The following is a 15686-nucleotide window of genomic DNA, read 5'->3' as shown; positions in this document are numbered from 1 at the left end:
ACCTAGAAAGTGGGTCGAGGTCATTTATTTGAACAAACTTTGTAGCCCTTCCTCCAAGCATCCTACAGGCCCAATATCAGCACTCTTGGACTTTTGCTTATTGAGAAGAAGTCGTTTGTATATTTTAACATATTTGACCCCGTGACCTTGAAAGTGGGTCAAGGTCATTAATTTGAACAAACTTGGTAGCCCTTTATCCCAGCATGCTACAGACCCAATATCAGCATTCTTGGACTTTTGCTTATTGAAGAGAAGTTGTTTAAAAAATTTAACATATTTGACCCCTGTTACCTAGAAAGTGGGTCGAGGTAATTTATTTGAACAAACTTTGTAGCCCTTCCTCCAAGCATCCTACAGGCCCAATATCAGCACTCTTGGACTTTTGCTTATTGAGAAGAAGTCGTTTGTATATTTTAACATATTTGACCCCGTGACCTTGAAAGTGGGTCAAGGTCATTAATTTGAACAAACTTGGTAGCCCTTTATCCCAGCATGCTACAGACCCAATATCAGCATTCTGAGCCTTTTGGTTGTTGAGAAGATGTTGTTTAAAAATTTTAACATATTTGACCCCTGTGACCTTGAAAGTGGGTCAAGGTCATTAATTTGATAAAACTTTGTAGGGCTCCATGCCAGCATGCTATGGGCCAAGTATTAGCCCCCTGGGCCTTCTAGTATTTGAGAAGAAGTTTTTTGAATGAAAAGTTTACGGGCGACGCACGGCGGATGACGACGGACGAAGCACGATGACTATATAAAAAGGATATGTCTGGAGTGGGGAAAGTTAGGGTTGGGCTAGGGAAGGCCTTTGTAAAAAGGATCATTGTACTAATTTCTGACTATTGAATGCATCTTTTTTCCCACCATTTTTTTTATTATTATTACCCCGATTCATTCATTTAAACACACAAATAAAAAATATATCTGGGGTGAGAAAATTTTGGTTGTGGGCAGGTGGCTTCACTTTTTCCATCAAAGGAATTGGACTGCACTAATATTTCCCTTTTAAAAATTATCTTACTTTCATGTATGGCTGCTTAAGTGTCAAAGGAAAAACTGCATATCGTGTGTAAATATTTTCTTTAACTGTGTAATTCATTAAAATGTTTAAGATTCAGACATTAAGATATTGGAGGTTTACTTAACAATAAGAGCACAAGAAGTTTAATATATGTTTTAACAATCTTTAATCATTTAAAAAATATAAATGAACAAACAGTTTAGCAAACAGCATAGATAGACAAAGTAAAGCCAACAGTTATAGATACTAGTACAAAATATTTCTAAAAGAAACCAAGCTCTAATTATGGAACATCATTTTCTGTACAATTATTAACCAAAATGAGTTTCTTATATCATTTTATTTTCTATGTTTCAGCAAAAGATTTTGAGATGTGAACTAGAAATTTAGTCAATTCTTGGGGGAAAACAAAAACAAATCCATTTAAAAAACTGCCGTAACATAAGTAATTACTTCAAATTGACCCAATTACATAATAGGCAAGGAATATTGATCACACTAAGTGGCCTGCAACATAATAGCAACAGTCAACAGTGAAGACGTATAATAATTTTATCAATCATACAGATGAGTTTAGAATCTTTGATCATACTGGCAAGTTTATTACCAGGGACATTTATGGCCCTGCAAGTACACAAATGGAGTATTTTTATGAAAGTTCTACATAACATAAAAAATGAAGTAGTACTGAATACACATACACATAGGTCTAGCACTGAACTAGCACAAACATCAAACAGCTGGAACACTCTTAAAACATCAAATTTGTAAAAGTGATCTCCTTTTCATAATACACAGGTTTAAGAAAAAGTCATCAACTGTTAAGGATGTTTCAACCTATTTTCAGGTGGAACTATCAAAAAAAAAGAGAGATACACATGTAGAGACACATGTTATGGGAACCCTTAAGTGTAACTATAAGTTAGTAAAGTTAGTAAATTAATATTTGGACACCATGGCTTTTCTAACAATAGTGCAATTTTTTTGTTTAAATATAAACTCTTTTTTATGATATGATCATAACATACCAAAAGCATTCAGTCTACAGTGACTAGGAAGGGTTGAAATTCTTGGTGATACATCAACCAACAGTTTTACTCCTCCACACAACATTTATATGACTGAGGCACTCATATCCATTGGAAGACTAGAGAGATTCATTGCCAAATTTCCAGTCACACAAGAACCAAATTTCATGGTGATCAATAAAGTAAAAGTATAAGTACTGATGGATCATTTCAATATCAGTAAGGGAAATTAGATATCAGATCTCTTAAACACTTACTTTGATTATAACATCTGACTCAGTACCAAGGTTTATTGAACTGAAACGTGACATTTTAAAGCCTAGATATAGCTGTGTTCCAGTGTTTGTAGACACGATCTCAACAGAAGGAGACATAAGAAATCCTGATCAAGTACTCTATCTTGTGTAAAGACTGATCTCGTTTAAGTACAATGCATACTAACAACTTAACTCATTGAACTGGCTGCTATACAACCAAAATAATAAAATAAGAATTCAAGAAATCCTAAAAAAATTGCTTGCTTTACACCAGAAACAACGCTAAGTACATGCAGTAAAGATAATCAAATCTAATTAGGACAAATCAGAATCTGTCCTTTAACCACTAGTGATATGATTCAATCTCACAAAATACATCATTTTTTTTTTATTTCTTAACAATGGGATGAATTATATATCTGTGTTTTCTGTTAATCTGCTTAATTCATTGAATATTTCCATCTTCTTGATTTGGTGAAATGTCTTAAACTAGTGAGTAATTATAGGGTAACCATGAAAAATTTATAGGACACGATTGTATATAAATAGTAACCGTGACCTGGACCTTGGCATTAGACCTAGAAAATACTCATCAAATATAGCTTTTGAATAAATCTTCCTCAAATGTCCACGATAAAATGAAAAACTGCTTTAACCATAAGTAATTTGGGACAAGATGAGATATAATGAATAATACTACATGTCGTATCACCCCATCCCTAAACCTACACTTGAAACTTAGAATGGAAGGGCATAAAAATCATTGCCTCTTAAAATGAACAACCATATATACTTTTCAGAACTGGCTTCCAAGTGATTACATAACTCTTCACAGAAATCAAAGCCAGACTTGGTTAACACCTACAGAAATCAGAGCAGTGTTATAGGGGTAATGAATCTAATATAGCACAGTAATGGGGACACTTCTTACAACAGATATACTATCAAGTTTTAAATAAATTAAGCCAATTTCATCACAAGTCATTAAACAACTTACATAATTACAGTTAGAGGTAAATTTGATGACAACCTACAAGGTCAGAACTATAGGTAAAAAGTGTATGAACAATTTCCACCATTAAAACTACAGGTTAACTTATGGACAAATGACAAATTCAGACCTAAAAGTGAACACAGACAATCAGAACTACAAGTAAACTTTGCTAACATTTTCAAATATAATTAGACTTTCAGTTTTTACTAATATACTTCACTCTACATATTACTGTACAATAGTTTCTTTATAGAATCAAACAATGCATACTCTGCATATGAGATGCTATGTCCAAAAACAGCATACAGTATCCATGTTTTTCCATCAGGTCTTGAAACACTTCAAATTAATTCACAACATCAGAAAGCTGATTATATTGTATCTAATAAAATTAGTGATGGTTTTAAATTTCATATTTCATAACTGACATCATTATAATAGATTTAGTCAAATTTGTGATGTTTCTTAATTCCAATTCTAAAACATAAAAACAAAAATAATTGATATTTGTATTAAAAATTATGCCAAGTTAGAACATTCAACAATTCTTAGAACCTTCTGGTAATCTGACTGAAGACATTGGTGAAGCATAACACAAATCGATATTACTCTCAATTTGGTTAAAAAAAATCATTTCAAGTTTATAATTGGATTACAAGATATCTTTAAACAACAATTCCTGTTTTATACATTAATTCAAACAAGTGGTCCAAGGGGCCTGCATCATTCACCTTCTTAATTTAGCTGTTCAGTCATTGAATAAAGAATTTCAAATATAACAAATAATTTCTCATACAATTTCCCTATTGGATACCAGCCTTGTGGTCAAACAGAAGTGATTCACTATTCATAAAAATTTCTTCAGACCAAACATGGACAATATCCTTGTACAGAAGAAGAATTTTTAAGAACTATTGGGCCCCATTCTTCCAGCCTGGAGGGCAGGGATTCATAGTTTATATACCCAAGTATCGAAGGAGTCAAATTTTAAAGAATGTTCTCCATTTCAAATGGTCAAATTATTCATGACTAATAGTGATTTTAAGTAAAAAGTTAACAGACGCCCGATGCTGAACACCCGACTGATACTGAACCATGGCATAAGTTCACTGGTTCCTCGGACCAGGTGAGCTAAAAACTCCCTACTTCCACATTTTTTCCAGAAAATATGAGTGTCCAAATTAACGGTGTTATACAAGAAATGAAAAAATATAAATTCTAACACATTCATACACTTAATGCTCAAACATTATTTCACTTCCCTGCAACACCCACTCAGAGTAAATATCATTTTAATAATTGTGACTATCTGTAAACTGGTGAGATACTTTGGTTATACATGTATATACATACAGTTCTTTATCTCTGTATGTGATTGAATGATAAAATGTGGAAGTCAATTCAGTATTCCACCAATATCAAAGAAGGTGGTTTCTTCCCTTACTGTATAAACTCAGTTAAGCACCAAATACATGAACTCCAGTGAAATCTTGCCAAAGATATACATGAAATAAATACTAGATGACAGTTATACATTTATAAATGCAAATGATGTTTAGTATATCATGCTTCTATCATAATAACCATCACAGGCAAAACCAAAAAATACAATGAATTTTCTATCATTCTTACATTTGAACTTGTCTTCTTTCTGTGGCAGTTTTAGAAAACAGCTAGATTGAGAAAGAAATATGGACTTTTAGTATTGATTTTTTCCTTTCAGTATGATCTTCACGATTAAGATGGGCCAATTCTTACATGAACATTTGTGATTATATATACAACCGTTTTACAGCTTAGTTCTTCTCAGCCGTATACTTCACTTTCAGGTGTCGTTTGCAAATTGATAAATTCATCAAAAAGACACACTGTTTGAGTCCTTTCTGATCATGCTTCATGAAATATTGAATCATCAATACTGGAAAATGCTGAATTCTCATATCAACATGAAACAATAATAACATAGGACAAAATTGTATACTAGTTCAATGTTGTATATACATCTTATTATTTTGACAATAAAGCCAATCATTATGCAATAAATATCCACAAAATCTTTGGTGTAATTTCTATGAAGTCTGATATCCGACCTTAGCAACGGTTTTATAGCCAAATAATCTCATAACGAAACCTTTATGCCTTTCAAAGCATTATTTGTGCTGTGTAAAAGACTAAAAAATAAACAAAATTTTAGTTCTGAAGAGATTCCATATGGTTTGAGAGTCTCATACATAGCCAGACCATCATGGTACTGAATACTGATCAACAAACTACAATTCTATAAGATGTTTTCACAAAGAAATCATTATGATCAGAATTTGAACTGGATAAATGGATGGACTCAAAGGACTTCAAACAACATGCCTGAAAACGTCATCTTAAACTTCAAAATTATTTAAAATATCTTGCTTCACTGCCAATAATGCTGAATCTGAAGGTGTGAAATCATGGCATTGATTCCATTTTTTTTCTTTCTTTTTGAGAAAATGAAACAATCTCATCTTCTCCACATGCTTTTATCATCAATTGTTCTGTCAAAATCACACAAAGCTAAGTCTCTAAAGTCAGGACTAGCTTCAAAACTCATCATGTCTGGTCAAAGCCTCACCAAAGTCTGTAGCTTGACTCCCAACAAATAAGTCATAATGTTCTAGAATCTCCTCTTTGCTAAGATCACCATCCTGAAATACAAAAGAAATGACACATTGCTCAAATTCCAAGGTATAAATAAGGAATGAAACAACAATGAAACAAGCCAGTGGTAAATTGCGACCTTTGACACTTTAAAATCAAAAGATGACCACAAAATCTATGAAGGTGTAGAAATTGATATTACTGTACTACAAGGTACATGCAGAGTAAAATGTTTGGAGGAGCTCTGGGAGGTATGTTTGGAGGAGCTCTGGGAGGTATGTTTGGAGGAGCTCTGGGAGGTATGTTTGGAGGAGCTCTGGGAGGTATCTATTAGTACCATTTTTCATTTAAAAACCAGTCAAGTGTGACTTTCAAAACCTCTTAAATCTGAACAGGAACGGTATATTGCACTAAGAATTAATCTGGTGGGTGGTAGGGGCTTGCATGATAGCTCGTATCTGATCTTTTTATAACATTCTTCTGCAAATGCATGGGCTTATTATCATATACAGTCTATATTTGAAGCATAAAAAGACGATGGCGGATGGTAAAATTGTACATGATTTGCACATCAGTATTTCTGCTATTCATTACTTCTACGGTTTAAACAAATCTGATTTGAATAGTAACCATTTACGATAGATATCGATTATCTGATGAAGCAGACATTCTTATTTTCTTTGGAACATAAAATCACAATAGCCATATATCAGAAACTAAGAAATAGGAAAACCAACACTCCAATTGTTTCAAATAGCAGTATGTTCTTGGATGGCTACTTGAGGTCCTACCAATGTGAACATAAAATGAAGGCCTTCTGAACATTCACAAACTTTTAGCTTCAGTCTTGTGATTTAGATGTTGTCAACAAATTTCATCCTAATTAATGATGGCCACATAATTTTCAAAAAATAATGACGACATCAAGATTACAATAAAGAGAATGACAGTTTTTGGGGTGTTTAGAAGTCTTCATTCCCACATTTTATGAATAGTAATAATTCTTTTGTAATACGCCCAGCAACACATAACCTCTGCCTCACATCTGGAGAGCTGATAAATAAACTGTGTTAGTAAGTAATGGTGAAACTGATAAAAAGGTAAGTGTTGAAAGGTAACAGCTATATAAGGGTTATATAGGAAATGTCAAAGGAGTAAGTAATGATACACTTTATTCAAAATTATAAGTATAAATGACCAGACAACATCCGAGGGAGATCTTCTCCAGGCTTTAATCTTCTGAGGACGGCATACCTAGTATGCCAAAACATTAAAACCTGGTGAAGATAACATCAGACAACATCCCAAGGGAGATCTTCTCCAGGACCATTAAAACCTGGTGAAGATAACATCAGACAACATCCCAAGGGAGATCTTCTCCAGGACCATTAAAACCTGGTGAAGATAACATCAGACAACATCCCAAGGGAGATCTTTTCCAGGACCATTAAAACCTGGTGAAGATAACATCAGACAACATCCCAAGGGAGATCTTTTCCAGGACCATTAAAACCTGGTGAAGATAACATCAGACAACATCCCAAGGGAGATCTTTTCCAGGACCATTAAAACCTGGTGAAGATAACATCAGACAACATCCCAAGGGAGATCTTTTCCAGGACCATTAAAACCTGGTGAAGATAACATCAGACAACATCCCAAGGGAGATCTTTTCCAGGACCATTAAAACCTGGTGAAGATAACATCAGACAACATCCCAAGGGAGATCTTTTCCAGGACCATTAAAACCTGGTGAAGATAACATCAGACAACATCCCAAGGGAGATCTTTTCCAGGACCATTAAAACCTGGTGAAGATAACATCAGACAACATCCCAAGGGAGATCTTTTCCAGGACCATTAAAACCTGGTGAAGATAACATCAGACAACATCCCAAGGGAGATCTTTTCCAGGCTTTTATGTTCTGAGGACCATTAAAACCTGGTGAAGATTTTCCGTGGATGTTGTCTATATTTATTGTTTATATGTTACTAGTACCAGACTTGTGTATTCCTTAAGAGTCCATCCTAGAAAGATTACTGAAAATTAACAAAATGCCCACGGGACGTTGGATCTCATTTTCTTCATATTTTATTCAAAATTGTGAGTGGATTCAATCTGGAACACCAACTATAGGTACTCCAATGCTATGTCTTGAACAGTTTTTTTTTTTAACTTCCTATGCAAATGATAGCTGCGTCAAATTAAACAAAAAAAGCCTATAGACAAAAGCATATTAAGTAAATAAATCTTAATATTTTCAAAATATTTTGTAAAAACATAAACAATACGGTACAGGGAATGAGAATTGGGAGGAAGTTCGGAATAGTCAACTTGAAAACCCAGAACCAAGCATGCGTATAAAGAATAAGATTAGATGTTCCAATACAGAAAATGGTACAACACATGTACACAGAAATTTTTGAATGTATTGCAGAAATAATAACTTGTCCCATTTTTTTTAAAACGTAATGAGGAAAACAACAATCCGCTGATGCAGGTTGTGTACCAACCTTATCGGAGTCAGCCTCGTATATCAAATGTTTTGCCTCAGCATCCGAATGATCATAATCAGGGGGCACAATCCAGGATTTAACTTCCTCATTATCCATCTTGCCGTCCTTATCTATATCGCGATATTGTTCAAACTGTGTCCTCTCAGACTTAACCCATTCTGGTTCTTCCTCCCCATTTTCATTTGGATACATGTCTCCTACAAAGGTCAAAGGTTAATTAGTAAAGCAGAGGTGATAAGTATTGAAATGCGTGACTAACTAACCCTATTGTCATCAGCGGAGTTGACTAGATGTGTGGCCTCAGCACCACTATGGTCAAAATCCTCTGGCATTATCCATTCTTTGACCTCGTCATTGTCCAGTTTTCCATCACCATTACGGTCACGATGACTCTGAAACTGTTGCCGCTCACTGACCACCCAATCAGGTTCCCCATCATGCGGGGCTTCGTCATGTTCATCATCTTCGTCATCTTCATCATAAACATCGCCTAACATGGCAACAATTAATCGTAATAACATGTTATCCTGATTAAAGAAATTAATTTTAGTTCTTGTTGTCACGTTGATTCCTTTTCAATTTTAACCAAAATGAGCATCAATCATAACTCAGAAATGGTAGGTAAAGAATGATTACGAGGTTTTTGGTATATAAAGAGGCTGTACTTTTACAAAGAGGCTGTACTTTTACAAAGAGGCTGTATTTTTACAAAGAGGCTGTACTTTTACAAAGAGGCTGTACTTTTACAAAGAGGCTGTACTTTTACAAAGAGGCTGTACTTTTACAAAGAGGCTGTATTTTTACAAAGAGGCTGTATTTTTACAAAGAGGCTGTACTTTTACAAAGAGGCTGTACTTTTACAAAGAGGCTGTACTTTTACAAAGAGGCTGTATTTTTACAAAGAGGCTGTACTTTTACAAAGAGGCTGTACTTTTACAAAGAGGCTGTATTTTTACAAAGAGGCTGTACTTTTACAAAGAGGCTGTACTTTTACAAAGAGGCTGTACTTTTACAAAATTGATTACCATTTGGTTAAAAGAACACATCAATGATTTCAAAATGAATTACTGTCAGTAGGCCTGTATTGAGGGAAGACTTGCTTATAGAGGAAAAGCTGATCAGTCTGGCATACAGCTTTATTTAAATGTTTCTGCTATCTGAGATTGATCGTATAGAGGAGATGTACACTGTGACATCAGGTTCTCACTTAGTCTCGGTTTACAGTTTCTTTAATACATGCAATCTTGATTTACAATTTCTTCAATGTATACAATCTATCATCTAGACAGCAGTATCTGTAGGAAAGGAATGGTGCCACCTAATAATAAAGACACGGACATATAATGATAACAGAAAACCAAATTTACAAATTGTTGCCAATGATTATCAGGAGAATCAGAACAACATAGATAACAAAATTCCTAACATGAAGGATATAATTTTCCATTGAAAAATTTGACAAAATTTACACAAGGCACCACAAGCTACTAAGCTGGTGCTATTTAGTGTTGGTTTGGAAAAAAAGAAAATTATACAATTAGTTTGAAGCTGATTATAATGGAACAATGCAATAAATAAGTAAGACAACCTGAAAATAAGGAAATACCTTTACCTTGACCTTCACACCCTGAAACTTGACCTTGATCAAGACATTTCAGTGCTTTAAAAGCGTGTGAAGTTTGATGACAGTCTTCAGAGAAATAAAGTGGCTAGAGTGCTGATGCTCTAAAAATAGTAGCAATGACCTTGCCCCAACAACCCTGAACCGCTGATATGTCCAAGATGATATAATGATTTATAAGTGTGTGAAGTTTGATGAAAATATCTCTAGGAGGAAGTCACTAGAGCCCTGACAAACACAGAGGCATGGACAAATGGACAGATGGTTCCCCACCTCCCCAGTAGGTGAAAAAATATTACATCCCCCAAGCTGCATAAAACGTTTTATATTTGCCTGGAGTATTAACATCAACATCTCTGTAGAATCACTTACTGATGTATTCGTCTAAGCTGATGAACCCATCTTTATCTTTGTCAATATCTTCTATTGTTTCCTGTAATGAAAAAACAATATTTCAGTATTATCAGTACTATAATGAGGTTAAAAAAATGTGTAAATACCACTATGCAGGAAATGATAACTGGGTAGTGTGAAGGCTGAATGGTTAATAAGTCTACGGCAGAAATGTACCATATTTTTCAGGTTATAAGCCGCACCTGTATATAAGTCGCAGAGCCAATTTTATCTTTTTTCTTCTCAATTTGATCCACAAATAGGGCGGATCACAATATAAGTCACATCTTTTCTTATGATATGGTGATAACAGAAGGCCATTTATCAAGATTGTCGGCGAAACATTTAATAAATTTTGCAAATGAATTATACACAGATAATCCTTTTGATATAGTTGGAAAAAATGTAAAATATTGAAGTTGTTTGACTTGGGTGCCTTTAAAGATTGTCTATGTACAGATATAGGCCTGACGTTACAAATGGTTTACTTAACAATGTCTCCATAGGTGTCTGCATTGTCAAATATTAACTCAGGCCCTTGCATGCTGACCAAATTTTTACAGTCCCATGTTATTTCTTCTTGCAAGTCACACGAAGCCATTCATATCATAAACAAGCATGGTGGTTGTTTTAGAATTTGACCTATAATCTGATGACCTATCGATCCCAGGATGCAAAAAGCTACTGTAAACTTCTGCTATGGCTTTGAAGTAACCAAGAAAGTCTAGAAGATATTATTGTGGTTCATATTAAAAGGTATCATAAATTAAATCCACAAGAACGCTATTTTTATATCAATCTTCAAATCATCCTGTATATGACTGCAAATGATGGTCCTAGAGGATCTGTTTCAGTACACAATAATGGCACAATAATGACAGATAATAAAACTGCAGACCAGCTGCCCCTTTTTTCATCTAGCCAATTTTTTTTTCATCCACAAAAAAGTAGCTTACCTGTACAACAACATCCCTCATATGATCGGAATCTTCAGGATGGAGAAAGTGAACAAATTCGTCTTTGCTTAGCTTAGTATCCTTGTCAGTATCAGCTGCCTCCCATCGACGATGATCTCTCTCAATTGTATCTTTGTAGCTAAAGGTCGGAGAATCAACATTGTCTGGGCCTAAAATGAAAGGGAAGCAAACTTATCATAGCTTCAGTCTTTTTATAACTGAGAATAAGCAATGAAGAAAAAGTCAAAATTTGAATTTGAATTGTTTGGAATGTTTCTGAATCATGTCTGCTCCACTTACACCTTGTAACATATCAATTACGTAAATGCACACCCACAAAAACTGGTGTCAACATATTTTGGGCGCAAATATAAAGACAAAAACCTTTCATATGACATTTTCACATTCAAAACCCAGTTGCTTTGATGGCACAACTAGAATAGGCACCCATCCACAAAAATGGAAAGAAAAAAACTGATATGCCATTTTTTTGGCATGCGTGTCAAGAAATGGACACCGCAAATGCTGCACTTGATGACGCAAGCAGTCAGATCAAAAGGTAAGGAAAACGTAACAATAAAATTCTTCAAAAAAAAAAAAAAACAACAACAGTTCTACAGTTTTGGTTTGTTTTCTTCTTTGTAATACCATTTACATCTTAAATGGTCAGTTTTTAAAGAGGGTCATCTTGTATCACTTAACTAAAGAACAGACACATACTATCTTCGTATCCATATGTCCTCTTCATATAAGACTTCCAATGTAGTTTATCCCCATCAAGATCATGTTCCTTCCACATGCGCTCAGTGTCTGTGACGATATAGCGTCTTTGGATGAATTGAATCCAGTTCTTCAGTTCCTCCTCTGTCACTTTCCCATCTTTGTTTTCATCTATTTTGTCCACAATTACCCTGTCAACATTATGAATATACAATAATAACTAAATCATTTGCCTACATCATCAGACAGGTTAATATACCAGAAGGAGCCTGCATCATTCACCTGGTATTCAAAGTCGATCAAAAATAAAATTGATGTTCATCACAAATACACTAACACACACACCACTGGCATTCAAACTGGGCATATCTGATCAATTCTTGACTAATTTCCAAAACAAATTTAAGCCTATAACACTCCACTCTAAATAGTGACAGTTAAGGCCCTAGATAATAGGTAAATGCCATTTCTGTTCTTTCTTTTTCTTTGAAATTAAAAAACTTCAAATACCCTTAATTTGCGGGTATAGTGCACACTTGAGTAAAGTGTGAAGGTAATTTATTGGGGTTTATGTAATATAAATATTGAACATCATTTACAGCCAAAAAGAAACTATCCGCCATTGACTATGCTGAAAGACCAACCTACTTTGACATCACAGAATCCAAGATTCGAACATGGAAGAAAAAAGAATGCCTTCCGTCCCAACCCTTAACCAGAAAGGGATGAAGAGAGCTGTATAATTTTGTATGCAATCTCCGAGATGCTGGCATTGCTGTCAGTACGAAAAACTGCACATGAGGACCATGCAGATCCAGAGATATCATGTCACCAACTTTAAAGCACCAATGGGATGGGATGAAAGTGGACCTGCTGTTGATGTTGACATGGAGGACAATTAAGACTTTGAACTGGAGTTCTTCTATAACAGTGACAATGATGAGGAGGAATTTGAAGGATTTCAGTGACTGTGTTTATTTAGTGCATAGTAACAAAAGTAATCAGTGACTGTTTAGTGAAAAGTAACAACAGAACTATGAATTGCTTCCTTCTTAGTGCTCTATGGATTTATCAGTTGTAAGTTGGTTTTTTTATATATATATATATATAAATAATGAATTGCATTAAAACATTCAAAATTTATTTTTTTCTTGTTTTCATGTTCAATCTATCATATATGACCGACAACTCTAAATATAACTATGTGAAGGGAGGTAATCCAATATTATGGACAGAGAATTGAGAATGATAACCCCTAGAGTGGCATGTTCCTGCGTATAATTTGCAACCCCTTTTTGACGCTACAGTCTTTGCCCAAAAAAGTGCGCAAATCTACCGTACCATGACATTTGGCCCACTGGTTAAAGAATAGAAGGTTGTTCAAATGGAAACAAGACATTTTTATGAAACACTATGCACCCAGTTACAACAAATTCTGAAGTGGGGCATTAAAACTGTATTGTGTAACATATGTGCTAATTGCATGCACACTTCTGAAACACTTATGTCTTCATAGTGGTAATATTTTTTTTTTCATTTTCAAATGTAGGTCAAAGGTCGAGGTCACATGGTCAAAATTTTTGGTACGACCAGAAAGGTCGTGTCACAAGGAACACACATACCAAAAATATGAAAGCCCCTACCTTCTACGGTTCACTAATGAAAGGCAAGGTTTAAATTGACAGCAGACAAACATCATATAAACATGTCCCCTATCTTTCAATGTGGGGCATAAAAATAATTTAAATTTGACATATTAAACAGGCAAACTTAAGTGTAGAAGAGAAAGGTAACAGGTAGAATAAAAAGCACAGAAGTGATAGGAAATCAGGATCTCTTTGCAGCTGTATCAGAAAGAAATCCACTTTTACTATAGATGAATCAGGGCCTTTTTTCCCACTGGTTTGGAACTGAGTATTTTTACCACATTTAAGGTTCTTACAAGTGTACAATTTATGAATAAGATGTGTGCAAATCTGGCTTATTTGTGAAATCATTTTTGGGATCACTGTCAGGAGTGGCTCTAAATACAGAATGACACAACATATTTAAAATTTAAATGTAATTTAGGAAAGCACAAGTTGTTACAATGATGCAGGCTGATATCAGAGTCACATCATATTGTTTTCCAATAGGGTGTAATCAAAGTCACAAAATATAAGTTTGGAGAGGATATCAATTTACTTGTCAGTTTTTCATGTTTTTTTAACCCAACCTTCAATTTTTCCAAGAGAAATGACCCAATTTGCCAAAGTAAAAGAAACTGCATTTATCTGAATTACTGTGGATTCATTTATTTTCGTTGGGTTCAATTTTCGTTGTTTCTACAAATTAGACAGTTTCGTGGACTCATAAATTCGTGGATTTTTGATTCTGTGGGAAAAAAATAAAAACGTTAGAATTTTCTCTTTTTGCTTCCAGTCGAAATTTTTTCTGTTTGTATTAAGGCTATGTTCACAGGAATTAACACTGATGACAAGAATAAAAGAACGTTTTTTTCAAGATGGCATCCTGTGTTTTTATAACGCTGGTTTCTGTTTACAACAGTCTCGCATTAATATCAAACCACAAATCAGTATATATCCTGGCGTGTAATCAATCGGTAATTATCAGAAACAATTGTTTTCAGTGGATAAACATTGTGTGCTGATCAGTCGGTGTACCGCAGTCATACGAAAACACCACGCGTATCGATTGGACCATGTGTGTAAACAGGTGTGTAAACAAGATCTGCAGAAACAATTATGAAGTAAAAACACAACTCACTGTCGATAGTATAAAGAAATCACAGTGATGAACATATCATTATGTATCTTATCCATCATGTCGTTAACACAGTGGTTAAAATCCGGGAAATTGAATCTGCGAAAGCCTGACTTTCCTGGGCTACCCAACCCTTCAGAAGCACCCAGCAGGGAACAAGCCCTAACATACCAAGCCGCGAATGATGAAACGGAACCAATAATCACCAGTGGTCGTAAACGTAAACGTGCAGAATATCAGACATATGATGATGAAACGAGGGCAAAGATCGCTAGGTATTCCATAGATAACGGGGTAGCGAGATGTGATCGTACGTGGCTTCCAGAAAGCAGGACTAATATAAACTGATTAATAATCATGATATGTTTAGAATGTTCAGAATATCAGAATATTGTGGGGGAAAAACATTTAATTTCATTAATGATTCGCAATTCGTAGTTTCTCAGAAGAAAATGTTCATGGACTCCTTAGTGCTGGAATATTATGTCAAGGCGTAGCATTACACGTTTCATAAATGTTTAGGGTGTTAAAAAGTTTTGTATGATCTAGTGCTTACTTTGTTGTTGTTTTCTTCTGATTGAATATTTGAAATGCATAAACTAATTCATTATCTCAACAAATTGTGTCTGTTGTTTTTATTAATAATTATTGTGAACCTGTAGTCGGATAGAAATACGGATCCAATCTTCAATCGACAGGATGGTCCGATCAAGCCTAGTGTCCACAGTGTCGCTAACGACTGCGATCCCATCATACTTAGCATCACAATGGGTAATTACCCT

At 34.7% G+C, this 15686-nt stretch overlaps 1 protein-coding gene across 1 annotated transcript; it reads right to left on the bottom strand.

The window, feature by feature from the left end:
• Positions 1 to 1163: 1163 nt before the first annotated feature.
• Positions 1164 to 12968, bottom strand: LOC132565666 (calumenin-like). Its single transcript, XM_060230362.1, has 7 exons — positions 12790 to 12968; positions 12142 to 12332; positions 11422 to 11591; positions 10445 to 10505; positions 8711 to 8941; positions 8449 to 8645; positions 1164 to 5981 (listed from the first exon to the last, which is right to left on the bottom strand). The coding sequence occupies exons 1-7, from the start codon at positions 12966 to 12968 to the stop codon at positions 5877 to 5879; spliced, it is 1134 nt and encodes a 377-aa protein (XP_060086345.1). The 3' UTR covers positions 1164 to 5876.
• Positions 12969 to 15686: the final 2718 nt, after the last annotated feature.

This window comes from Ylistrum balloti, unplaced genomic scaffold (genome assembly GCF_031769215.1).
Source record: "Ylistrum balloti isolate Yb309-2 unplaced genomic scaffold, AGI_CSIRO_Ybal_v1 Utg369730, whole genome shotgun sequence".
NCBI lineage: Eukaryota > Metazoa > Mollusca > Bivalvia > Pectinida > Pectinidae > Ylistrum > Ylistrum balloti.
This window is presented reverse-complemented; position numbering and strand designations above follow the sequence as displayed.